The sequence below is a fragment of the Manis javanica genome, chromosome 15 (assembly GCF_040802235.1).
Source record: "Manis javanica isolate MJ-LG chromosome 15, MJ_LKY, whole genome shotgun sequence".
NCBI lineage: Eukaryota > Metazoa > Chordata > Mammalia > Pholidota > Manidae > Manis > Manis javanica.
In genome coordinates this window covers 68,564,920-68,590,719 of record NC_133170.1, presented here as the reverse complement: position 1 = coordinate 68,590,719, position 25,800 = coordinate 68,564,920, and the positions used below count along the sequence as shown (strand labels likewise).

Here is a 25,800-nt window from a genome sequence, read left to right as displayed (position 1 = left end):
TTTAGCTTTACTGTGTCCTTAGTATAGTTAAAAAGGGAATAAGGGAACAGACATTAAGAAAGGGGTGAGGAATTAAAGGGAATAATTAGTAGTGAGCAACAATAAAAAAGTCAGTGATGTAAAAGAGAATTGCAGCTGTAACAGTAAGCCACACAGACTTCCAAAAGATAGCTATTGGTTGCCTGCTCAGGAATGGTAGTGGGAAGTAAGGGTGAACAGGTAACATTGAAGTCTGCTTGTAAAGGCCCAAAAAGGTATCAGAAACATATGTCCTTGTCACAGTAAATAGCCTTGTAGACTCAAGCCATGAGAATAACAGAGGTGAGGGAGATGAGAAAACTGATTGAGAAAGATGAATTCATTTGCCCAGGGGTCTCCCTCCTGCTCAGTGCTTATTTTGCTTCTCCAGGCTGCCTTATGCCCATGATGTAAAGGGTGTGGTAGAAATAACCAGCTTTGCAGTGGTCGGCAGCTTGGAGTTAAAGCTGAGACCCAAGACCAGAGCCTGTAGGGAGTGTTGCAGTAATCTTGGCTTGAGGCATTTTCCTGGGAATCTGAAGGGACAGCGGGGAATGGAGGGGAATGGGGTAAGAGATGGTTGACAGTGACAATTGGGCCCTTTTTATAGAACACAAGTGAGAATAAATAAAGCAGGGTTGGCTGTGGGAGTGAAGGTAGTATTTAATCTTAAATGAGCTAGACTCCAGAAAGAATTAGATGCTTTTCTGGAATAGACTAACTTTTTCTGAGACTAACTGGCATGTTAAGTGTATAGTCATGATTGTGCCTAGAACTCTTAGAAAAGAGAACTTTATTTGGGCCTTTTCTGGTCATGAGTTAGGATAGCTGTATATCATTTCACAGGATGCAGGGACAAATAGTACCTGAAAATAATAGGCTTTCAAACAGTGAGGCACATCCTTCTTCTTTTTAAAAAATTTTTGGATATATTTTGTCAAAAATAGTCATTTTGTAGGAAACTGAATGCTTTTGGGAAGAGCTCAGACCGTGCAGGAGCTGGGGCCTCAGTGTGGGCTCTGATGACGGTTACTGCTCTTTTCTAAAGGACCCTTGCTGCTTTGTTTAAAGAGCCTCTTCCCCTCTAGGAATGGATGTATATGGCTACCTCCTGGCACGAGAAGGGCGACTGGAAGATGTGGAGAACCTTGGCTGTCGCCTTTTCAATATTTCTGATCAACATGCAGAACCCTGGGTGGTCTCTGGGTATGTTTATGCATTCCTTTTTCTACTGTTTTCAGTAGATTTTTTTTTAGGAATTTGTGGTTCCTCCTGAACAGAATATAGGTTGAAAGCACAGGTTTAAGAGGTAATCAGACTTGGATTCAAATCATGGTCTATGGCTTTGGATGCATTATTTACCCCTCTGAGACTCTTCTCGTTTGGGAAATGAGGATAATACCCCTTTCTTCATGAGGCAAGTATTAAATGAGGTAGTGAATGCATCGTGCTCAGCCTTGGACCTGTGTGGGAAATGAGTGAACAGGGGTTACTTCTGTATTGTTACCCTGGCTTCACGTATTCTCTGAATGTCTCATCTGGTAACATCCAGATCATCAGGTTCTTTTCAATAATTTTTCCTTTCCATAAAAATAAATACTTAAAAGTAGATTTATTTCTTTCTGTTTTTTCACTAACATCTTGGGTTAAAGCTATAAACGTGGTTTGTGATAAGGCTCACATAGAGGGGCTTTTCTTTGATTTTTAGATAAAATTCCTTTATTGCCTCTCAGATAACTTTTGGGTTTTTTTTTTCCTCCAGGTGTCACAGCTTCTACAGCAAACGATACTCTCGGGCTCTCTATTTAGGAGCCAAGGCCATTCAGCTGAACAGTAATAGTGTTCAAGCTTTGCTACTTAAGGGAGCAGCACTTAGGAACATGGGCAGAGTCCAAGAAGCAATAATCCACTTTCGAGAAGCTATACGGCTTGCACCTTGTCGCTTAGATTGTTATGAAGGTAAGGTAAAAATAGAGACAAATCGTGTGTACCTAGATGTAGGTGAGGCGATAGCACTCAGATGGAAGATTTTGTTAGAACAGCAGTTCCCAAACTTTGTTGTATGTTAGAGTCCCCTGGGGACACTTAGAAAAATCCTGATGCCAAGTCACTCCAGTGCTATTTAAATCAGAATACTTGGGGTTGGGAGATACACATCAGTATTTTTTTAAGATCCCATGTAATGCCAGTGGGCACCCAAGTCTGGGAACCAGTGCATTAAGCATTTTAAATTCATTCAGAGCTTTCACTGGATTTTTCACTCCATGCTTTCAGAATCCCTTTTTCTCATTCTTTTTTTCTGGTTTTTGGTGAGGGAAGTAGTTGGGGTAGTTTTTTTTTTTTTTGTCCTTTTTTGTTTTGTTTTATCAAACATGGTGAATATAAATGTAAATCTCTCTGTGCCAGCACTGTGCTAGATTGCTTGGGTCTTCTCTTACACAGTTGTCTTACCTTGGGCCAGAAATACTACTCATAGGGTAACTGCTTATCTGTATGACAGTGTTGGTTGTGGGAACAATTGGTTCATTGTGACCTCCACAGTGGGCAGGAGCAGGGTCAAACTTTGTTTTGTTACATACTATTTTTAGTTCATGTGAACTGACCCTAGTAGTTCAAAGGAGTGGTACCAGCTTCAGCAGCATTTGGTGACTCAGTCATAGACATTAAAATAGATCTTAAAAGATGCATTTCCTCCAAAACGTATTTTTTTAAGAATTTAAAAATAAACCCAGCAGTCTAGGAGTCATTTGCTCCTTAACAGGAAGATAAGTTCAAATTTGAGAAAATAAGGAAGTTGGGTTAAAGAATAGATCTGTTTAGATAGGGGCAGAACTGTGCCTGTCATGGATTTGTTCTTAAAGAAACCCCAGCAAACCACGCTTTCAGTTTCAGATTAAATTCTTGATCCTGAAACCGCAACTTCCTTAGCCTTTCAGCTGCTTTTAGCACGCTAATTCCTTTCTGCTGTGTGCCTATTTCATAAGAGCCCGGCAAAGCACTTAAATAACTCCATTACCACAATGCTCCGACAAAGGATGGTTAAAGTTGTCGGGGGCAGCGGACCTTCTCCAGTTGGCCAGCGAGGCTTCACGGGCTGCCTTTACTCAAGGTGCCACATAGAAATTTGGATCAAGGTAATCTGGTTATGCCCTCTCGTGCTTCCTTTACTGGTGGAGGCCCTGGATTAGTGAAGTGCGTTCTTTCCATTTCCTTTTGATTTTTCAATGGGACTTGTGGGTAAAATTGTAATATTTCCAGAATATCTTGCCTGGCTTTAGTACATATGCATATTATTAGGTGTTCTGAGGTGGACAGAAGTGTGGCTTTAGTTCATTTGCATATCCTCAGGGGTGGAGAGAAGTCATCTCCATATCAATGGGTAATTACCTGGGCTACGAAGGGCTTATCTGTACCTGAGAGGTGAGGGGGAGGGCCAGTGTTGCTGCTGCTGCTTGAGCAGGAGAGAGAGATTGGCCAGACCGCAATTTGTAAGCAATAAATGGGTTTTAAAGTTTATTTCTCCTGTTGACTGATTTCAGTTTTTAGAGGTATTTTACCCCAGGATTTCCTCTCCCAGGACTTACAGGACGTTAGCAGGAAAGTGAACCTACTCAATGAGTTGTTGAAAACAACCATATTCTGAGCCCAAATTGTTGCCCTGAAGAGTTAAATAGTTTCTGGTTAAGTAACCATAGTGAGTGGTAGAATGCACAAGTGTTTTAAATGCTAGGGTGGAGGAGCATGCTGAGAAAATCTGCCAGGGAGTGTGTGGGTTTGGGGTTTAAGCTGTTTTTCTGTTTTGATGAGTGCCTTGTGCCAAAAAGTACTTCCTCTGGTCTCCTCAACTTGTTATGAAGAGTTGAGAGTTGATTCTGCTCAGTGTCATCATATGGTGACTTGCTGTGGGTATGAAAAGAGGCAGGAGTTGCTCGTCTTAGTGTATTCAGTCCATCTGACTGTTTTCCATTTAGTTTAGGGGAGCCCTCAGCAAATGCCTTTTAAGATAACTTACGTTTCAACTGAAAAGGTCTTCCTTTCTTCATCGGTCGTTCCCTAGGCCCTTTAGTTTGTAGAACTGACATTTACTTTGGACTGTAGGGGCTGTCCCCCTTAAATCTAGTTAGAGGTGATTGGACACAGCCAGAAAGTAACAGCTTGGTGAGAGGCAGTGAAATCTTGGGTTTTGTTAGAAACATCATCTCTATTTCAGCTAATGATTAGTGTCACATTTGTTCCTCTAACATTCAGCTGGGCTGTTTACAGGCTTCAGTTTAACTTACACATGTTTGTTTCCTTTGCTGACTGAAGGTGCCTGTGCAGTGCAGGCTTTTTCCACATCCATCAAGTGCTCTGAAAAAGAGCACTTCTTAGCTATTCCATCAGCATACCCTCTAGTTTAATCTCACCATCAAAGTTTTTCCCTGGCTTGCCCGTTCTCTGAAACTTTAAAGGTTTGCAGTTTGGGAGGCTGTCGGTGGAAGCATGGCTTGGAATGATAATGTGTTTGCACTGTGTCTCTGTGTTTTGTTTTTTCAGGTCTCATTGAATGTTACTTAGCCTCCAACAGTATTCGTGAAGCAATGGTAATGGCCAACAATGTTTACAAAACTCTAGGAGCAAATGCACAGACCCTTACCCTTTTAGCCACCGTTTGTCTTGAAGACCCAGTGACACAGGAGAAAGCCAAAACTTTACTAGATAAAGCCCTGACCCAAAGGCCGGACTACATTAAGGCTGTGGTGAAAAAAGCAGAATTACTTAGTAAGTCTATCTTTTTACTTCACTGTTGGTTATTAGTTGCATAAACCTTGTCTCATTTGGATTCCCCAGCCCCAGCTGGATACAGATGACTAGACAAGTCCATGCCTTTTGCAGTAGGTCTGAGTCCAGGTGAACTGGTTCATATTTAGCACAATATAACCTACTTAGACCTGATTGGATTGGCTTTGACTGACTTTTGTGGAGTGGCTCAAGCCAGCTATACTTTGTTGGTACAAGTTCAGCTCACTTTGATTGGTTTTCATTGTCCTGACCTAGTTTGGGCCAAATATAGCTGGCATTAGCCAGTTTGGCCTGCCCTGACCCATCTGAGTTCTCTATGACTGACTTACCATGAACTCCTGAGTTTGGGTTAGTTTGGCAAATAAAATAGATTTTGGCTTTTTATTTGCACTTAGGTTAAGACTACATTTAAAAAAAAATCAGAACTTAAACTGCAGATTTCCTAATGGAACAGGAATTCAGATAAGCTTGTTCTCACTTCCTGCTACACTACTGTTCTCTTGAGGACATCTACAAATAGATTACTGGGTTGTGATTATTGTGCTTTTGTATATATGATTTGAGCTGGGAAAGTATTTTCAAAATGTTGCGTAAGTAGGAAAATGAGGGTCTTTTTCTTTTCAGGCAGAGAACAGAAATACGAAGATGGAATTGCTTTGCTGAGGAATGCACTAGCTAATCAGAGCGACTGTGTCCTGCATCGGATCCTAGGAGATTTCCTTGTAGCTGTCAATGAGTATCAGGAAGCAATGGACCAGTATAGTATAGCGCTAAGGTAGGCCTTCAGCCTCCCCCGGGGGGAAGGTTGATGAGGGGCAGAGGAGGCAGGGAACTATGTAACAGGAGCTCTGGGCACGTATTCTGTGTCCACAATTGAAAACAGTAATCGTAGTATTGGTAGAAGAGTTATTTGTGAACTCATGACTTCTAAAAATTTTTTCTTAAAGTATATTAACAACATTAAAGAACTGTTCCACTCGTAACCAGCTCACACCACTACAATATCTGTTTTCGTTTGTGTAGATCATCCTCCTGGCCTTGCCCACACATACATGTATTTTTATAGGGTTATACGTAGTATATATTTTATATTCTGCTTTTTCAAATCAAAGTATTGTAAGTACTTTCCCATGTTTCTACTTACTGTAGTAGTTAAGAACTTAAGCTCTGAAGTTTGAATACTACCTTCACCACCTGTTCTCTTGGGCAAGTCACTAACAAATTTCCTTGTCTATATCTGCCTTATTAGTTATTAAATGATTAAATGAGGATTAAATTTTTCCATGTAAAGCTCTTAGCACTGTGCCTGGTACATAGTAAATACTAAATAAATAGTGGTATTCTTACTGTTTAATAAGAAGTGATTTCTTTGAAGGTGTCTGTGTGTCTGTGAGGGACGGTGAAGGCCTGTCTGTAATCGAGCCTGGTCACATCCATTTACTTGTTCAGCAGTTGAGCACCACTCGTGTGCCTGGCATCTGAGTTGCCACTGGGAATGCTGCGGTTCCGGGAGCGCTCAGTCTCGGATGTGCACACTGATCGATACCTCATGCTTAAGTGCTTTCCTAGCAGTCTCTAGAAGGCAAGGTGGGAGCCTAGCCCAGTGGGCGGGGAGCCCTGGGTGTGGGTGAGGACTGTATGAAGCTATCACAGAAGAAAAGATGTTACAGATCAATCTACAGTTAGGTCAGTAGGAACAGGATTCCAAAGTGGGTTTTATCTGCGTTTTGGAGGCGCAGAGGCAAGTGAGAAAATAAAATACCGGACTTTCATTAGAGGCAGGATTTGCTTGCAATTGTACACATGTTGGCCTAAGTGATCGTGACAAAGGCAAGAGGATGAATTGCTCAGGAGCCAGGTAAATAAATGAGCATCACCTTCTGTCAGCGCCCTCATGTTCCTTCCCTTTCCTGGGCTGGAGCCTCTGTACTTTAGGGATTTTGGCATGTGTAATGATGCTTAACTTCTGAACTCGAATTCCTGGGGACAGGTAGCTTTGGGCCCTGGGGCCTCATCTGTTCTGTGGTAAGCCTGATGATTTTGGTTGACTGCTGAAATGCTGATGTGTTTAACTGTATTGTAAGAACATGGAACTATTTTACTCACAGGAAAATAAGTATATATTTTCTGTAACCCTGTAGCTTGAAAACCCAATACTGTTGAGGAACTACATTTGAATTTTTCTGTTAATGACTGGTTGCTACTTTTTCATTTGTGTTATCTAGTATCTTCCTCTAGCAGAGTGCTAGGGGGAAATAAGTGAAAAGGTTCAAGAAATATGTGGAGAAAAGCTCAAATTGAGAATTCTAAAAATTAGGACAAGATGCCTGTTTTTATTTCTAGTGGTGGACTCCCTTGATCCTGCCTGTGGACCCAGAGTTGTTTGGAGAGGCCAGGCGTTAGCAGTTTCTCTGTGACTCGGTGGTCATTTCACCTCCATGCTAGGGAGATGACGCATCAGCCAGCAAGAAGCAAGGCAGAGATTCAGGCCTCTCCTTTGTTTTGTTGTCCCCTAGTTTGGACCCCAATGACCAGAAGTCTCTAGAGGGGATGCAGAAGATGGAGAAGGAGGAGAGTCCCACGGATGCCACTCAGGAGGAGGATGTGGACGACATGGAAGGGAGTGGGGAAGAAGGGGACCTGGAGGGCAGCGACAGTGAGGCGGCCCAGTGGGCTGACCAGGAGCAGTGGTTCGGCATGCAGTGAGGCAGGCGGCAGCTCCGTGGCCACACTGGCTTGCCCTGCTGTGAGCACTTCCGTGGACTGAAGGAACCCGTAGGAGCCCGCTCTCTGGGAGGACAATGATTCAGCATGTGATACAGCAGGGGTCTCTGCCCCTGGCTCCATATTTCTAGTAGTGACTTCATTTTTAAAAACTGAGCCTGACCCAACTTTCCATATATCTCCATCCTCCCCCGCTCCAGCCAGGGAGGACCAGGTGAGCACTCTGGGAGGCTCACAGACATGTCAGGGCCTCTGGGACAGAGTGCTTTTTGTATAACTAATTTCTAAATCTGAAAACCAGGAATAGACAGTGTTCTGTCTGTGACAGTTGTGGATGAGTTTAAAGGAGTGACCTGTCACCCAGAGCAAGCGTGTCATCTCTCAAGATAGATAGCAGCACAGGCCGACGCTTTCAGGGTTTTCTGTCCCAGAAATCATCGTCCTGGGCTGTCCAAACATCCCTAGGAACCTTGCTTCATTCTGCAATGTTAGTAATGCCTTAAGCTGACAATTGCTATTTTGCAGAACAATCTTCCTATTTGCTAATCTGGTAACTTGCCTGTGAGCCTGGGCAGGATCTGAGAAACAGGTGTGACCTAGAGCATGAACAGAGGTGCACCTGGGTAATTAACTAATAAAACTGTTTTTTGTACAGTAATGGTGTTGGGTTGATCAGAATGGAAGCCCTTTATAGATTTTTTTATTTTTCGGTCTCTTACAATTGATTCAGCCCTGGAATTATTTACTATAAATAGACTCCTTTTCTTCCCAGAATGTTGGGAGCTGGATGGATGGGGAACCTCAGGTAATGCTGATTCATCTATTTGTGTTTTCAATCAGTGAAGTACCCCCAGATTCTGTCCACTCTGTCAGGGGTGCTGAGGTCTGTCTGTCAGCATTTTGTTGTGGGGGCTCATTCCCTGGGCTTGGTGCTGGGAGACTTCACCAACCTTCTCCCCCTCATTTCTTAAAAACGCGATGCTTTTGACTATATAGTTAACTCAGAGGTGAAGGTATAAGGGATGACACAGCTGACGCCAGATTCTCATTACAATTAGTTGAAGGCATTGCCTAATATTATGATTTTGAGGTAAATGGAAAGTTCTGAAGTGTAAAAACAGTATAAGTGTATAGCTGTTTAGGAGCTTGGAACATCTGGTAACTGCAGTTTAAAATGGGCAAAAGTTACTGTTAAAAATATCTTCTGATATGAGAACTGAATGCCTGGGCAGCAGCATTTGATTGAGCAGTTTCTAATGAGCTCACCTGTCAAGTTGGGGTCACACCTGGTAAACATGTGGCCTGGAGAAGACAGTGCTCTTTGGCCTCAGTCCTTACTTCAGGATGCCAACCTCATCGTTTTCAGTTTACCGTCCAGTACGATGGGATAAAAGGCGAAACCTCTTTGTCATTCCTGACTTAGGGGGACGTCCAGCCCCACCCCCCTGATCTTGTTTCTGTGTGACAGACTGGTCCCTGTGACTCCTGTAACTCCTGCAGGGTCAGGGTGTTCCTTGTAGCCCAGACCCTATGCATCACCTTCTGTCAGCACCCTCATGTTCCTCCCCTTTCCTGGGCTGGTCCCTCTCAGCTCTGCTGGAAGTCCCTGGATCAGCCTGTCCTGGGTATCCCAAGCCCCTGCCTCCCAGCAACACCTGGGCTGGACTCCTCAGGCCCCTCCCACCGGCGGCACCAGTGTTTCCTTCCTGACACACTCAGGGTGACAATCAAGTTAGAAGATGCAACTGAGGATACGTTTTTAGAGCACCTGACAGAATTGAAACCACTCTTGGGTGCACATCCGAGAAAGGAGATTAACTTGGATGGTGCAGAAGATTGTGCCTGGCACTGCCACTATCAGCTGCTCTCAAAAAATCCAAGCGTGAGAAGCCCCATGGAGCAGTGACAGAATCAGGCTGCCCGGCCCTCTGGCTGTTCCGCTGAGCTACCTTTCTAGCAAGGAACCTGACAAGGGAGGCCCCCCAGGTGCCCACAGTCACCACAGGTGCCTTCCGGTGTCTGAAGTCTCACACAGCCAATATGGGGATGTTTTAACTGATTCTTAGTATTTCTTTCCCTCCACTTCTAGATTGTACCACAGATTTGGAATCAGACTGGGCTGGGTTCTAAAGGTCCCAGCTCTCCTACCGTCAGAGCTATGGGTCAGGGGCCTCCCCTGGGTAGTTAGCCTTTGTTGCCGGGCTCCCACATCTGCCGCTGGGCTTGAGGACTGAGTAAGCCCACAAGGAGCTCAGCATGGTGCTGGTTGTGAACGTCAGCAGCAGCAGGGTAAATGCCAGACTGCCAATCTTCCCTGGGGAACTGGGGACTGGTGGTATCTCTGTAGCCTTTTTGCCCTTTTGGAAGTCCCTCAGCTGAGCAGGGTCATAAGGGTGCTCCCTGCCCTCCAGTTTAGGCCTTCAAACTCTACTCAACTCTTGCTGTGTCTAAGGACCTGGCAGATGTGGCTCCCACAGGGCTGAACTCAGGAGTGTTCCTGGCTAGTTTTAGTTTAGGGACCACACCCTTCCTCTGAATTCTTCTTCAGAGAATTGGGCAACTTTTGCCCAAATCTAATTCTCAAACTAGAGCATGCTTCCCAATGATGCAGATTGCCAGGCCCAGCACCAAACCTTAATCCAAGTCCAGACCTGGGCCCAGAAATCTGCATTTGTAATCACTCCCAACCTGACTTCCTATTCTGATTAAGGTCTTCCCTGGTCCAAATGTTGAGAAGCCAGGGAAAGGGGATTTGAGGGTCCCAAAAGCAGCAAGCCTGACCTTTAAAAAGCCCCTGGGGGCCCCACTCTGCAGCTGTCTGTGGGTGTGGGAGCACCTTTATGACCAGGTCTCTGGAGCCTGTGCCCAGGCCTGCTCAGCAAGCCCCAAGGCCACAGGCACTGTCTCTGCAGTGACCACATTCTGATGATGATAGGCAGCAAGTCTTGACTCAACAAGCACCTCACGGGCTTCCAGGGTCAGCAGCCTCAGCCAGGCCAGCCGAGAATCCCTGGCATGGGAGGGCCTGTTGAGGTAAGTAAGTGCCTTGCTAAGGTTTTCCACTTCCCTCTGGAGCCTCCCTACCTTGGGGCAGTGGGAGGGTGAACCAGCAGCCACCTCTCCTCTTCGGGCACAAAGGGCAGGCTTCTGTCCTCTAGATGCTTCCAGCCTGCCCTAGCTACACCTTGGCCGCCACCAGCCAGTGCCAGGGTATGTGTGGTTTTCCCAGATTCCTGTGGGAGATGGTGGTGTTGACAGCACAGAACATGTCACTGATTTCACAACCACAGTATCTGCAACACCAGGAATAAACCAGAATCCTGTTAAGTCAGCCTCTTTAGAAGCCATTAGAAGAAAACAGTTTAACCCTTGCGCATTGCTGGTGGGAAAGTAAAATAATACAGCCACTGTGGAAAACAGTCCAGTAGTTCTTCAAAAATTTAAACAATTGCCATATGATCCAGCAATTTCACTCTGGGTATATACCCAAAAGAAATGAAGCAGGGTCTCAAAACAGGTACTTGCACAACCATGTTCATGGCAGAATTATTCTTAATAGCTGAAAGCTGGAAACCACCCAGGTGGCCATTTTTGGATGAATGGGTAAACAAAATGTAATATACATACAATCAAACCATATTCAGCCTTAAAAAGTAAAGAAGTCCTGTCACATGCTACAGCATGGATGATCCTTGACAAAAGGACAAATACTGTATGATCACATGAGATAACTAGAGGAGTCAAGTTCATAGAATGGTGGTTAGCTGGGGGAGGGGGAATGGGGAGTTAGTGTTGAAAGGGGACAAGTATCCATGTGGAATGTTGAACAAGTTCTGGCGGTGGGAGGGTGGGGATGATTGCACAACGATGTGAATGAACTTAATGCCACCAAACAGCACTTAATGGCTAAGATGGTAAATTTGAAGGTACATAAATACATACATATATATATATTTAAAACCCTACAAGACAAAAAAGCTGTAAAGAAATGGCCAGCAATCCTACTATCCAGCCAACTCTGTTAACATATGTAAAAAAATTTAAAAAGGTATAAAATGAATACATCTTTCCAATCTCTGCTGAAATCCCAGTGTTGCTCTGCAACATTAAGCTTCCAGTACTACCTTTAGAAAAACAGTTTTGAGGCTTTAACCTAGTGATACATGCATGAAAGTAGACTAAAGTGGTCACACTTCACACCCGGAGATGAGGGCTGCTAGTGTTGCCAGTGTGCTGTTTATTCATCTTGACATTTCCAGAATCCCATTCTGTGGACAGAACATTTTCTATAATCCTGCTATTGGTGGACAGTTGTTTACAGTTTTTGTATATAATCATTACAGTCTGCACTGTCATGAATATAGTTTGGCATAATGTTCCAAAGACATGCAGATGTCAAGTTCCTTTAAGTGGAATTTGGGTCTCAGTATGTTAAGACTCTGATGGATGCCGTCAGGTGGCACCCCAACAATGGGATAAGAGTGCTTATTTCCACACCCTCACCAACACCAGTGTCGTTTGTTTTTTACTATAGTCCTAGATGTGATATATATTTCATGATTTTGATTTTTGCTTGAACTATTTCTTGAGTGCTCATCTGGGTTGGGCCAAGAGGCAAGCCCTTTGCCTGTGTTATCACATCTTAGCCTCACAGCCTGAGGCATGGATGGAATTAGCCGCATCTCATAAATGAGCAATCTCAGATGAGCATGTTAGCTGTTTTCACATGTCCAGGGTTTCTTACATGTCCTGGTGCTTTACGCTTTACTATGTTCTTAACCATGATCTCACCACATCTTTATAGTCTGCTAAAGAGAAAACGGATTGCCATAAGCATATTTCTGTCCCACCACAGTCTTCAGTTTCACGGACTGAAAGGCTGCTGGCCATGCTCTCTGGCAAGGGCGTCACCGTCAGGATGCAGCTCTAGCTGACCCTAAATCTTCCAGTGTCTGTCTCTAAACAATCCTCTGGTAACCTCCTTTGTGCTCACAGCTTTTTCCTTCTTTGGGGAAATTCCCAGGAGGGGAATTTCAGAGTTAAAGTGTATAGTGATCTTTTTTGGAACCTTCAGAGCAGCTGGGTGGCTGGCCCTCTTTCTGTACAGCCCCACAGCCTCCCCTCTCTGGTCATTGTGGCCTCTTCTGGCTGCCCAAATCTACCCAGGAAAGTCCATCAGCTTCAGATTAGGGGCAAACCAGGAGCTTCCTTCTCTGAAACTCCCACCTCACACACCCTGGCTGGAGCTGGGAGCTGGTGGTAGACTCTGGTGAGGGTTGCTGAGGACTCTGCCTTTTCTTGGGCGTTTGGGATTTGGGGCCTCTTCCCTCAGAGGACAGCCCTTGCTGGCTCTGGATTGGGGATTGCTTCCTGGACCAAGGTCAGATCTTACCTGCCTTAGGGCTGAGGCAGACTGTGCTTGAAGTTACTGTGTGGGTTGGGGGGTGCTGGCTTCTTGTGACCAGTCTGCATCCCCAGCCTTCCTTCAGTGCCCCCTTGAAAGGACTCCCACTGCCCACTAGGAGGCCCCGAGCCTTTGGAAGGACGGCCTCTCTCCACCAGCAGGTGGAGACCTCCTGTGGGAGACCTCCTGTGGCCGTGGGCAGCTTCCTTGGCTGCTCTGTGCCTCCATGTTCCTTTGGAAGAGAATTTAGGAGCATGGGAGGGGAGAGGCCTCCCAGGACTAAACCTTGGTCCTTTGGGGACCTTTGGGGATCAGCATCCCAGTGGACATGAGCCTTGTCCTCTGGCCCGTGGGTGGGGCCCCCTTTGGTGCTGGATCAGCAGATTTGCTCTGAGCCCCCCTTAGTGTCTACGTGGGCCTGTGACTCAGGGAAATTATTTTTAAAGTTTTGGATTATCTTCCACTCATGACCTCAGTCCTCTTGGACCACTGGCTCATCTACCTTGTCAGTCCCCTGCAGCAGTGAAGGATGTCATCTTGGAATTAAGTGGGAAAAGGGCAGCAAGCAGCTATCTGTCCTGAGAGAGGCTCTACCCTCCAGCCCGAGTAGTGCCCAGACTGAAGTCCTACATCCTTGATGGGTTGAAACAAGCTAAACCCTGACACCCCCACAGGCCCAGGCTGCTCTCCACTCTCCTGTTGCTGCTTTGCTGAGCCTGCTGGTGTGTGACAGGAAGGGACAGAAATGGCCTCTTACAGTCCACATCTGGAGCTTTTTTTGCAATGGTGGACATAAACTCAAGCCTGGCAACTTCTGTCAGCCTAGGGGAGCTGGGGAGCTACCTCAGAGGTCAGGGCTGTGCGCAGCCTCCTAAGGAGATTTAGGAGACAGCAGCGTCCTGCTCAGAATAGTTCTGCCAGGACACCAGGGTCCAGAGCTTGCCCAGAGGCCAGACAAGGATTTATTTTTTAATAAAAACGTAAAGTCTGAAATACAGCATATATATAGAAGTATGTGAAAATGTGTTTAAAGAACCCGTAGAGCACACATATACTTTCCCCAGGACTAAAACAAAACATACCCATAATCTGGAAGCCTCATGTGCTCGAACCTGTTCACATCCCATTCCCTCCCTGCTTGCATTCCTCTCTACCCCCTACCCCTGGCAGAGGTAAGCACTGCCTGAATTTTAATGCTTTTATTTCTGACCCTGGAAATTCAGTGAACCTTGGGCAAATGGTGAGCACATTTTTCTCACCTGCAAAATAATAGTTACTGTGTATTTTTATTTTTACCTTTTTATCCCAAACAGCACATTTATTTGATTGTTCTTAATGTAACTGGAGCCATGTTGTTTGTATTCTTCCATGCTATCTTTAGCATTATTTTAAAATTGATCCATATTGGTGCTATCACTTGTTCATTTACTATTACTAGACATTATTTTTCAAACGATTTTAGATACAGAAAAATTGGATAGTACAGAGTTTCACATACCCTGCACCCAGTTTCTATTATTAACACCTTACATTAGTATGGTACATTCATTATGATTAATTAATGAACCACGATTGATGATACATGATTATTAACAAGTCCATAGTTGATTCAAATTTCCTTGTTTTTATCTAATATCCTTTTTCTCCTCTAGGATCCCATCCAGGATAGCACCTTACATTTAGTGATCATGTTTTCCTAGGCTCCTCTTGGCTGTGAAAGGTTTTCAGACTTTCCTTGTTCTTGATGACCTTGAAAATTTGGAGGACTGGTCAGGAATTTTGTAGGTTGGTTCATTCATTTTTCATTGCTATGTGATTTTCCCATGTGGATGTAACACTTCCATCTTATTCTGCCATTGATGGGCATTTCAGTTGTTTCTAATTTTTTGTTTCAAACAATGCTGCTATCTAGCCTTCTGTTGTGTATAGCACACATTTCTGTAGGGTTATATATATTCAGCGGTGGAATTGACAGGTGTAGAGTATGTATGTGTTTGATTTTACTGTTTTTACATACTGTCCAGCTGTTTCCTAAAGGTTTTACAAATTTACATGTACACCTGCTGTCCTTGCCCCACTTTCTCACCAACATTTGATATTATCAAACCTTCATTTTCTCCAACACAGTGGGTAAGAGATGACTTTACATTTTTCTGTTTCATAGCAAGATTGAATGTCATTTTATAAGTCTAGGAACTAACTAACTGGGCTTCCTCTTCTGTGAAATTCCTTTTTTTTGGCCCTCTTTACCATTGGGTTGTTTGTCTTATTAATTCAAAGAAGTTCTTTATATATTCTAGATACAATTCATAATCTGAGTTGGTTTCTTCCAGCTTGTGGCTTGACTTTTCATTCTCTTCATAGCCTCTTTTGATTAACAGAGGGTCTTAATTTTAATATAGTTGTATTTATCCATCTTTATGGTTTTATATTTTCTAATTCTTTAGAAATCCTTATGTCAAAGTTAGAAATACATTCTCTACTAAGTATGGTGTGAGGTAGGAATCCAGTGTTATTGGTCTTCCCATTTATGTTTAAGCATACGTAACCACCAGTTAGAAAATTTACTTTATTTTCCCACTGAGCTCTTAATGCAAGCTGGGTTGTAAATGAGGTGTTCAGATGAATGCGTCTGTTTCTGGGCCCTCTCGTCTGTACATTGGTCAGTTTTTCTATCTTAGCACCCGTAATTATTGGTTATTTAAAGAGCAAGACCCCCAAACCTGAATGTTAGCACTGCTTTGGCTATTCATAGCTTTTCCAGAAAATGGTTATATCCTTGTCAATGTAATTTTTCAGATTCACAATTTTCAAAAGGACGTATGGTGTTATTTCCCCAGCCTGCCTTTCTTTTCCCAGTTACTTCCCCAGAAGCAAGCATAGTTACTAGTTTTCTGTGCATTTTTCCAAAAAAAATCTGAAATGGCCTAAGTGTATGTCTATTTACCACCCCACTTTGTGGAGTTGGATAGTTCATCAATGGAGTTTATTTAAAAAGTAAACTCAGTTTTTTTTGATGAAATGTTGCTTAACAGGTCATGATTTATAATTATCAAACATATGAATGTCAAACTTTGTATATTTTTAGTCCGAAATCATGGGACTTTGAGTAAAATGTACAAAGTACATCTTATCATTTCTACTAATTCTGATGGAAAAGCAAGAATTTCAGCTTAGCCAGTACTTCCTAGCTGACTGCTGGACATGTTTGTGTCTCTTCCTCAGGCACATTAGAAGCCCAGTTTGCTTTTCAAAACAGGAACACCTGGGTCATGCTGAAATCACTCTCTCAGAAATAGAGCAACAGGAGTAACAATTAGTATATTCTTGTAAATGTTATTATGTTTGGTGTTGACTCTATTAGCTTCTATTATCCTATTTGTTTTTAGATTTCTTCCATTTTTTTCCCCTTCTGTTAATGTGTTGGTATGTCCTCTGTTTCTTTTAGTGGTCACCCTAGGAGTACCAGCGTGTCTGCACGTGCAGCTAGCCAGTATCCTTACCATGTTCCTGGATGAGAGGCCCTCGGATCACTTAAGACTACTTACCCCTGGTCCCTGTCTAGAATTTCCTCCAGTGTGAGTCTGCTGGCAGAGAACTCTGTTTTTGTTGGAAAATGTCTTTCTTGAATCTTCAAATACTGTGTATTTTCTCCAGCTTTAGAAGGCTAGATGGCCAGTAATTTCTTTTAGCACATGAAGCTGTCATTCCTCTCGTTTCTGGCTTCCACTGACTACTGTGAAGTCGGCAGTGGTCACTCCTTTAAAGGTAATTGTTTTCCCCCTCTGCTGCTTTTTTCTTTGTCTTTGGTTTTCTGCAGATCACTACACTATGTTCAGGACTCAATTTTTTATTTATCCTGTTTGGGATTTGTTGGGATTCTTTCATCTGAGAATTGCTTTACCAGTTCTAGAAAATTCTTATTATCTCTTCAAGTAATACCACTCTAATCTTTTGAAAACCATGATGGCATGTATGTTTGTTTGACTTTGGCCTTTTTTTTTTTCCAGGTATTTTAACCTTTCTTCCATATTTTCCAGTTTTTCTTTCTCTGCTGCATTCTGGATAATTTCTTCTCATGTTTTCTAATTTGTTAATTTGCTGTGTCCACTCTGATGCCACATTCATCCAACAAGTTTTAAATTTTGGTGGTGGTACTTCTCATTTCTTGGATTCCATTTAATTTTCCTATGTGCTACGTTCATTTTCTGTTTCCTGCAGATTTTCAAGTACGTCTACTTTTCTTTAAACAAGGTAAGTGTGGTTGATTTATATCTAATACTCCAGTGGTGACATCTGGGTGGGTCTGTAATGCTCATTTTTGTTGGCTCTCACTCGTGGGTGCTTGTTTTGTGTGTGTACATACTTGCATATCTTTTACTGTCTGCTGGTCTGAAAAATAACTAGATTTCCCAAGACATAAAATGAAGGTGTCTTCCTGTAGAGAGAATTTACATGTATTCATACCAGGTGCCTAGTGGTGCTGCCAGGGACTTTATAAATTCATGCCTTGAGGTTTCAGACCACCCCTAGGATGCAGATCGCTGCAGATCCTCAAGAGCCAGTTTCTGTTGATGCAGTATGATTGCTGGGTTCCGCGTTCACACCTAGGCAGCTTCCTTTCCTGTCTGATCACGATAACTCTCCATAATGCGTGCTAAGTGGTGGACAATAGCAAACAGGGAGTCTAATTTTGTTTTTTTCTATTCTTCTGGCTTGTTTTTCATTATGTTATTAAATGGAAGTTGGATACTCAAGTTTTAAGTTGAGTGGTTGTAAATTTTAGCAAATGTTTTTTTCTGTATCTGTAGAGTTGATAGGACTTGTATATATACGTTTGTTACTAGGTTTATAGAATCATCCAAATACCCTTGCATCTTTGAATTTTTAAGAGAGAGAAGAATTATCTTAGTGAATCTAGAAAATAGAGATAAGCCCCAATTCCAAACCCATCCCTGGCAGATAAGCACTAAATAACCATCAAGTGAATTCAGTACCTGCTTCAGTTCTATTTCAGTTCTCTTTTCTATGTTAACAAAAGAATTTTACGTTTATTTTGCATTTGAACAGTATGAAAATCTCTCTCCATGGCTACCATCTCCAAGCTGCTGACGTATTACCCTGTAAACTATCTAAGGAAACTCTACTGGCCATACAAGCAACTTTCCCCCTGAAGCAAGAATATTTTATCAGTCTTGTCATCCGGACAGACCCTCTACCACTCTGCTCTCCTACCTAAAAAGTCCAATCCAAGAACTTACCCCATGAGGGCAATACTGCACAGGGCTGGAGGCCCTCAGTGCACATCACCCCCGCCCCCTCACATGGGAGAAGAGTCAGCACCACACTGTTAACTTATGGTAGAATAGATTTATTTACCTGAAACCTTGTCTGTGCAATGCTTGTTGTTACCAGCACAGAAATAAACAACTGATCTCTATTTACAGTCTAAAGTCAAACATGCATTGTGGCAAATTGATGTTTACCATTTTATTAAGATTAAATGCATCACAATATTTGTATTGCACCAATATCTGGCTATGCTTCTGATTTCATTAAATAAGTTACATTTAATACAGTGCAAAATAGCTGTTTGCACACTCAAAACAATAACAAGTTATGAACTGAGGCCTACATTTTACCATTCAACACCTGTAGTGTTTTCAATAAATTTATAAATAAGCAAAACTGTACAGGGCCAATTAAAAAGTAGCATGTTTCAATGACGCCATAGAGAAATCTGGCTACTTACAACTGAAGGCATGCATTACAATTGAATATTGCACATTTATATAAACTATGACATTTTGCAGAGAAATATGGAGACTTGGCTGATGGCTCTAAGTTCTTGCATAATGTTTCAGAACCTCATTTTCTCCTTGCAGCAAACAAACCAAAATCCTCTGAAGAGGCTTTCTGATTCATTAAGCTAAATTGTACATCTGTAATTATTTCGATTTAAAAGCTAAAAACCTCATTGGTAATACACATTTCCTCCACATAACACACAGAGTTGGGGACTTTTTTCTACTTTCCTTTTTTCCCCAACATCAGTCATGCAGAGGGCTGGTAGATGTGTTGCTAAAAACGCACATGCACGCAACCGAACACCCTTATATTTCTGCAAAATGGTTTAGGAAGCGGTTACTCCAGTATTGCTGAAAAGGAAAGAGAGAGGAAATCAGCTTTATGCAACATGGGGAGGAAATGTTAGAATAACTGTTTTAACAGTGACAGGTGGAAAGAAATACTGTTTTATTTTTTAAGACTTTAAGACCAGCATTTCTGATTAACTGTCCCCAAGATGCCGCCCACACAGGAGCATCCCATAGCAGTGGCTTGCCAACACAGATGCCTAGTGTCATCTGGCCACAGGGCAAAGGCCACCACCCCTGGTTTAGAGAATTCCACCAGGCAGACCATCGCTTCAGGTAGAACAGAAGTGAGAAGGGCAGGAGAGGAACAGTTACTGGTTAGCAGTGCAGAGGGGAAGGCTGATGAAGTGAACAGTGTGGTAAGGAGCACAAAGCCTCTAGCTCTCCTTGTCCTTCTCCAGGGGCCAGCCTGTAATGCCCTACCCAATCCTAGAAGGGGAACTGCCGGGAGATGCCATTCCTTTCAAGAAAGATGGCTGGAGAGCACCCTCATTATGAACTGCAAGGTGGTGGCTTTGACAATACTTGATGAAATTAAAAAGGCAACAGCTGACTTAGCTCACTGGCACTTAAAATGCAGGCAGCTCAGGCTCTGGGCAGTGAGGTGGTGCTTGGGAGACACTGAGCTAACACTTGTGGTTCCATATTCTTGAGGTCTGCCCACCAATGGGACATTCAGGGGACTGAGGCCCCAGTCTGAGGGTGATGTGGTAGCAGCTGCTTATTGGGGAGGCTGGCAGTTTGCTGACTGTGTAGCTCTCCCTACAGAACGATCACCTGCACCCAGTAGATGCAGAATGAGCTGTTGGCCTGGTGTCCAAGTAAGGTGATGTGAGGTGGAGGGACAGTGCTGTCTTCCAGGCCGAGCTCTAAAGTAGTAACACAGGGCGGTAGAATGCACATGCTCTGATGGGATGGGCCTTCAACCCAGCTGACAGCATGTACACCATAGTTATGAGGAGGACATGGCCCAATCTGGGCGAAAGCAGAGATGGACAGTGCCTCCCTCCCATGCTAGGGACCTGCTCCTTGCCGCAGGACAGAGGCCTGGGGCCAGGGATGTGTCCACAGCAGCACACTTGCTGAGGAGGCACTGAGGCAGATGTGTTTTTCAGCGGCAAAGTCCAAAGCAGAGTGGGCAGAGGGACTCTGCTTGAGGCAGCTGTGCGTCCTCCACACTCCCAGCTGTCTGGTCTGAGGGGCATGGTGCCCAAACCGCCCTTCTGGATGAGACAGGCCTGCAGCTGAGAAACCACAAGGTGGCAGCCAACCCAGGGCCATGATGTGGGGTCGTGTGTATCTCCTACAGCAGCAAACCCCACTCAACTTTTGTAAAGGCCACTAGATCCAAGAGCTGAGTCGGGAAAAGACACCTATTTGGTTAGTTTGGTTTCCACTGCATAGCACACCGTTCACACATCCTGTTTTGGTTTGCAGCCAAGACACTCCTTACATTTGCTCCACTCAACCCATTTCTCCTTACACCCCGATGCTAACATTGCAAAACCTACCCTGCTACATTCTCTGCCAAGCAAACCTCCCTTTGAGAGAGGCCTCAGTGGCCAGGACTCTGCACTTAGGGTCAGTCTCCATGTTCTACTTCCATCCTCTTACACCTTGCCCTACTGTATACCTGTTAACACTTCTCCAAACTCCAAGCATTTCTATCACATCTTCTGGCTGGCCTCATGGCCTCATGTCTGAGGTCATAGTACCTTCATGAGAGCACTCGACCTCACAGGGAGGAGCTGCCAGCCCACCCAATGCGAGCTACTGCCTAGACCTCCTTCCCCTTGGCTAACAACTAGCTTGGGGTTTTGCTAGCTGAGCAGAGCCATGCCCTAGTAACTGTGCTTGAAGGTACCCTGAAGAGAAGACAAGTCTCAATTGCAAGGATGTGACCCAGAAGGTGAAAAAAGGTGGCCTATTTAAGATAAGCCTATGGATGCGTGAGTTCACTGGCTCAGTTGCTTATTTTCACTGGCTTTTTAATGCATCAGGTAGCAAGGTTCTGGGGTGAGTCCTTATAGCTAACAAAGATCAAGAAAACCAAGGGAAATTTTTGTGAATCCTTGGAACTTAGCAAGGGCACAGCTCCCTCAGCCCATCAGTCTGACCAAAACACGTTTTTCTTCCCCTTGGAAGTGCCACTGTCCTAGGTAGCATGGAGTCTACGTGAGTCACACCTCAGGTCAGCTAATGTGGCCTACCACGCATCATGTGGAACAGTCACAGCATAGCAGTGCCCAACACAAGGCGCTTTTCATGTCATTCATGTCACTGGGAGTCACCTTTAGACTTTTAAAGCATCTAAATTCCAGGGAATACTCACGTTAGTTGATGGATGTTGGAAGGCATTGGAGGAAAACACCACAGTTAGGACTGTTAATGACTTATACACTGTTGGTAAGACTGATCGCAAACATGCACAAATATTTATCATAGCAACGATGGTGTTGGTTAGTGCGACATTCAAATAAAAATAGTTCTATACAATATGTTCATTTGGTCATGTGCTATTTACAGATTTTTACAAAAACGTGCACACACGCAAACACGTGCGTGCGTGCGCGCGTGCACACACACACACACACACACACGTACGCCCTTAGTTCTCTACACCAGGCTAAAACAGGCCAGCACAGACTTGCATAAAATTTATCATAGATGACAATTAGTGCCTGTACAATAAGAAATAAAATTCCTACAACTACCTATGCAACAAAACAGGAATCTTCCTTCCCTCTAGCACAGTAAAACTAAAGTTCTGAGCTAAGAACTTTAAGAGAAAGTTGGACACATCTATTAGTTCAAGCTAAGCCACTTATGAGTTAAAAACAAGGCAGTTATTTTTCTGTCCACTTAAAATGTTTTATTTTTCTTTTTAAACTAGATTGTGAAGTGCCACTGAAATAGGCAATGTTGGCAAAACAATGTCTGTTACAATAAAACACATTAGACATTTAAATAAATAACCTTAAAAACTATGTGGGGGACACAAACCCAGTCGATTGAATCTGAACAATGTTTTCTGCACAAGCGAGAACAAGCATACCTCTTGTTAAGACTGATGTAAACAGAACCATCAAAAACCTACAGGAGAAGCAGCCGAGCAGGGCCAGGAGTGGAGGTGGGGGGTGAATGTGGGCTAAGAGAGGGGTGAGAGGAGTGGCAAACCAAAAATACTGACTGAGGTAGCAGTACTCTGCTCAGTGCAGAAAAATTGGCTTATGAATAAAAATTAGACTGTGATCTCAGATTAAGTCCAGATGATCATGCAAAAGACACAATACATGCTATTTAGTTTTAGAAAACACCACACACATTCAGTTCCTAAAATCGCTGCCAATTAATTTGCTGACAATGTCTGCTGGCTCAACTATTTTTTTGTTTTTTACAAGGATGAGTATTAAACAGAACACTGTACATGCTTTTTCATCTACAAAAAAATATTTGCATAAAATAGTGTTAGTTCTCTGTACATGTCAATGGACACTTTAATTATGTGTATAAAAAAGGAAAATCTTGCCCCACTGGAGTCAGAAAAAGCAAAACAAAATCTAGAGTATGAAACCTCCTTCACCAGCCAATATATTCATGTGAAAATTCAGCAGAAATAGACAGTTGCTTTAAACAATAAAAAAATTAATTGATTAAGTTAAACATCTTCTTTATGTAAAACTGTCAGTCAAGACCAGAACATATCACTAAAGTTAGTGTCTGTGCTATAGACCCAGATCACCAGGGGCATTATGAGCAGCACAAATGGCCAGGAAATCCCATCGGTGCATGCCGAGAACGAGCAGGATTTGGTGGCAGGTTGCACACACTCTTTACCAGGTTCCAGGTAGTTGCGGGCCACAAACTTGAGTGTCTCGTCCATTAGAATCACAGGCAGGGAGATTTTCAGCACCATTAGCCACTGGGTCAAATTCAGCGGTGTGATCTGGAAAATAAGCTGAAACACAAAGAAGTCTCATCAAGCTCCCTGACCAGACTTGCTGGAGAGGCAGCCAGGCCCCAGCCAGGGTCCCACAACTGCTTACTGGCAAAGGTTCCACATAGAGGATTAGGAAGTGCAGCGACATGGACAGGCAGATGGAGCCCACGAGCCAGATATTCTCCCAAGGGGGCATCCTCAGCAGGGACTGGTTTTCAGACAAGCTGCAGAACAAGGAGAGGTTCATGAAAATACGCCCACCAAAAAAGCAGATGTATATGTGCCAAGTGACAGAGTGTCGGGAAGTAGGCTTCAATACGGCAGTGGCTAACTGGGCATTGCCCACTGCCCTAATTCTAATGACTGAAGTTTCTACCGTGGCCAAGTTAAGAAAATGTTCGGATGTAGGACAAACTTCCAATTTTACATCTACATTTCAGCACAGAAGATTCCATTTCATTGGGCTCAAAGCTGCTCTCAATTGCCCTTGATACTTACGCTATTTTGAAATTTCCATTTTTGTCACTGGCTTAATTGCACGATACCACTCATCTTTACACCAAGGCCAAGAGCTTCTTCCCTGTGGGCGCTGGTGTACAGGGGTACTGAAGTCCCTGTTTTCACCCCTAATTTTGGCCTCCACTGTCTCTTTGGCTAAGCACTTCCCCTACTTCCTGGAGGTGATGACAACTTAAGCTTCTAAAACTGGTGCTGCTTGTTCTCCTTTCTTTTGGGGGAGGGAAGTGCTTTCCTGTGATCCTCAATCAACCACGACACACATTCTGCCAGCACCCTGGCTGTCAGAGCTCTCGCCCCAGCTTGCCGAGAAGACTCACTGACCTGTTGAGGGCGTTACACATCTCTATGGTTACTAGAACAGAGAGCGCCATTGTCATCGGGTATGGGGATTCAAAGACTGCACAATCCACTCCTACGAAGTCTGGATTGTCCTCTTTACACTGTAGGAAATGACTCTGCAACAAAAGCCCAGTCAAGTTCCTGATCAGCCAAACACACTTCCAAGGTACATGCACCAATTTCACACTAAACCCAAAACACAGAGCACAGAAGAGCTTCCCCTGTCTCCCAGAGAAGCTCTGGTCCTTTGGAATAATCTTAGATGCAGCTGCTTATTCTTTGAGCATTAAGATTACTTGATAAACACCCAAAACAGAATGCTCATGGGCAACCTTGTTTGTGAGGGCTTACATTCTGCATCTAAGGTACAGAAAGAAAGGTGACTACATACCAGCTGGTAGTAGGACACTCTTGGACCGCCGTCTGCAGCAATGAACCACCACGCAGCAGCACCCACAGTAGCAGCACCAACGTAACCTGGGAACAGACATGACGATGCTGACGCAGGATCTGCAGCCAGCCCTGCAGGTGCTGCCTCGTGGGCCAACCCCAGACATGGACAGACATGTAGGATATGTCAATGGCAGCCACCAGCACCTGCTCACTTGCATCAGCCAAAGTAGCCAGACCAAGGGCTTCTGCAAGGAGAGCAGTGACTCTAGATAGGAGAACCAGGCATGGTTCTAAAAGTTGTGAGAGTATGCATTGGAAGGGACAGGACTTTTACACAGTCAACACAGAAGGCTGTAGGCATGTGTGTTCTCCACACACGGCTGTGCCAAGTCGGAGGACCAGATCACACCATCCGTGACTTTTAGGCAAACTGATGCTACCAGCTGTACATTAATTTATTTGCTCCATCAAGGGCCTGGCAGAACCCTTCTATGGAAATGCCATTAGAGCAGTTAGTGCAGGACACTGAGCAACATAGCATGCCCAAAGCTGATTCTGGGACCCCTTGTCCCAATTACCTCTGAATTCAGTAAGTCTATTACAAAGCAACAAGGGATAGTAGAGAAAAGAGACTTATGAATAAGGGAATGTCCCTATGTGACAGCACCACTAGGAGAGAGACATACACACACACACACCTGCCCTAACACAGCAAGCCAATGGAGCCCCAGACAGACAGACACACACACACACACACTCACTCACTCTCTCTCTCTCTCTCTCCCTCCCTCCCTCCCTGACAGACACACACACACAGACACACAGACCCTCCCTCCCTCCCTGACAGACACACACACACAGACACACACCCTCCCTCCCTCCCTCCCTCTGACCCAGCAACCCAATGGAGCACCAGGTAGCTAGTGCCAAAGGTTGAGGAGCTGTCCACATACTACAGGGCATTACCCAACAGATGGAGAAATAAAAAATATAAGGTTCAGCACTCAGGTTTTCACACCATGATCTCATTTGCAAAAATAATACATAAATGTATCTATTTGTGAAAGTATCTCTACAAGGGCATGTGAAAAACTGTTTACACGGGGGTCACTGACTGGCTGAGAGCCTGCCCACTTTATGACTTGTTAGGCCTTTTGAATTTTAAGGCATGGGAATGTATTAAAACACCTTTCCATGGAATTCCAGGGAAGTCACACAATCTCTGGGCCTCACTTTCCTTACCTATTATATGGGGAAGAAAACTGGCATCCTGGATGAGGAGGATGAGGTCTACATAGATGATGTATGTAGAAGAACCTAACCCGAGGCCAGGGCTCTATGTGTTCACCAACCACTGCTGATGAACACACAGAATTCTCCTCTCACTCAGGGAAAGGAAGACTCTCAAGTTTCCTATAGTGGTGATTGAAGGCCCACATCATCCCCATATCCCTTTGCCCATAGGGATGAAAACCTCATTCAAAGACCCAAGGAAGGACTGAGGATGCTAACTCATAAGGAAGAGC

The 25,800-nt window shown here is 44.0% G+C and overlaps 2 protein-coding genes across 9 annotated transcripts in view; one reads left to right on the top strand and one right to left on the bottom strand.

Moving 5' to 3' along the window:
• Positions 1–18,294, top strand: part of ANAPC7 (anaphase promoting complex subunit 7) — a 28,996-nt gene extending 10,702 nt beyond the window's left edge. For 2 of the 6 annotated variants that reach the window (XM_017665952.3, XM_037014250.2), the window contains 5 exons: positions 1,107–1,224; positions 1,781–1,977; positions 4,555–4,779; positions 5,425–5,575; positions 7,317–8,182. In XM_017665952.3, the coding sequence (XP_017521441.2) occupies positions 1,107–1,224; positions 1,781–1,977; positions 4,555–4,779; positions 5,425–5,575; positions 7,317–7,506 (881 nt within the window). In that variant the 3' untranslated portion in view covers positions 7,507–8,182. Of the gene's footprint in view, positions 1–1,106; positions 1,225–1,780; positions 1,978–4,554; positions 4,780–5,424; positions 5,576–7,316; positions 8,183–14,628; positions 14,714–16,376; positions 16,422–17,128; positions 17,183–17,998 lie in introns of those variants that run through there. The other 4 variants (XM_017665954.3, XM_073222819.1, XM_037014248.2 and 1 more) reach the window with 4 other exon arrangements.
• ATP2A2 (ATPase sarcoplasmic/endoplasmic reticulum Ca2+ transporting 2) overlaps positions 18,284–25,800 on the bottom strand; it is a 51,935-nt gene continuing 44,418 nt past the window's right edge. For 2 of the 3 annotated variants that reach the window (XR_005060233.2, XR_012125545.1), the window contains exons 17-21: positions 24,273–24,358; positions 23,864–23,997; positions 23,130–23,247; positions 21,416–23,041; positions 18,284–19,086 (exon numbers count right to left, since the gene is read on the bottom strand). Coding sequence is in view for 1 of the 3 variants with exons in the window: in XM_037014246.2 (XP_036870141.1) it covers positions 19,073–19,086; positions 22,921–23,041; positions 23,130–23,247; positions 23,864–23,997; positions 24,273–24,358 (473 nt within the window). In the remaining 2 variants the exon portion in view is untranslated. The remainder of the gene's footprint in view (positions 19,087–21,415; positions 23,042–23,129; positions 23,248–23,863; positions 23,998–24,272; positions 24,359–25,800) is intronic. The other variant, XM_037014246.2, reaches the window with a different exon arrangement.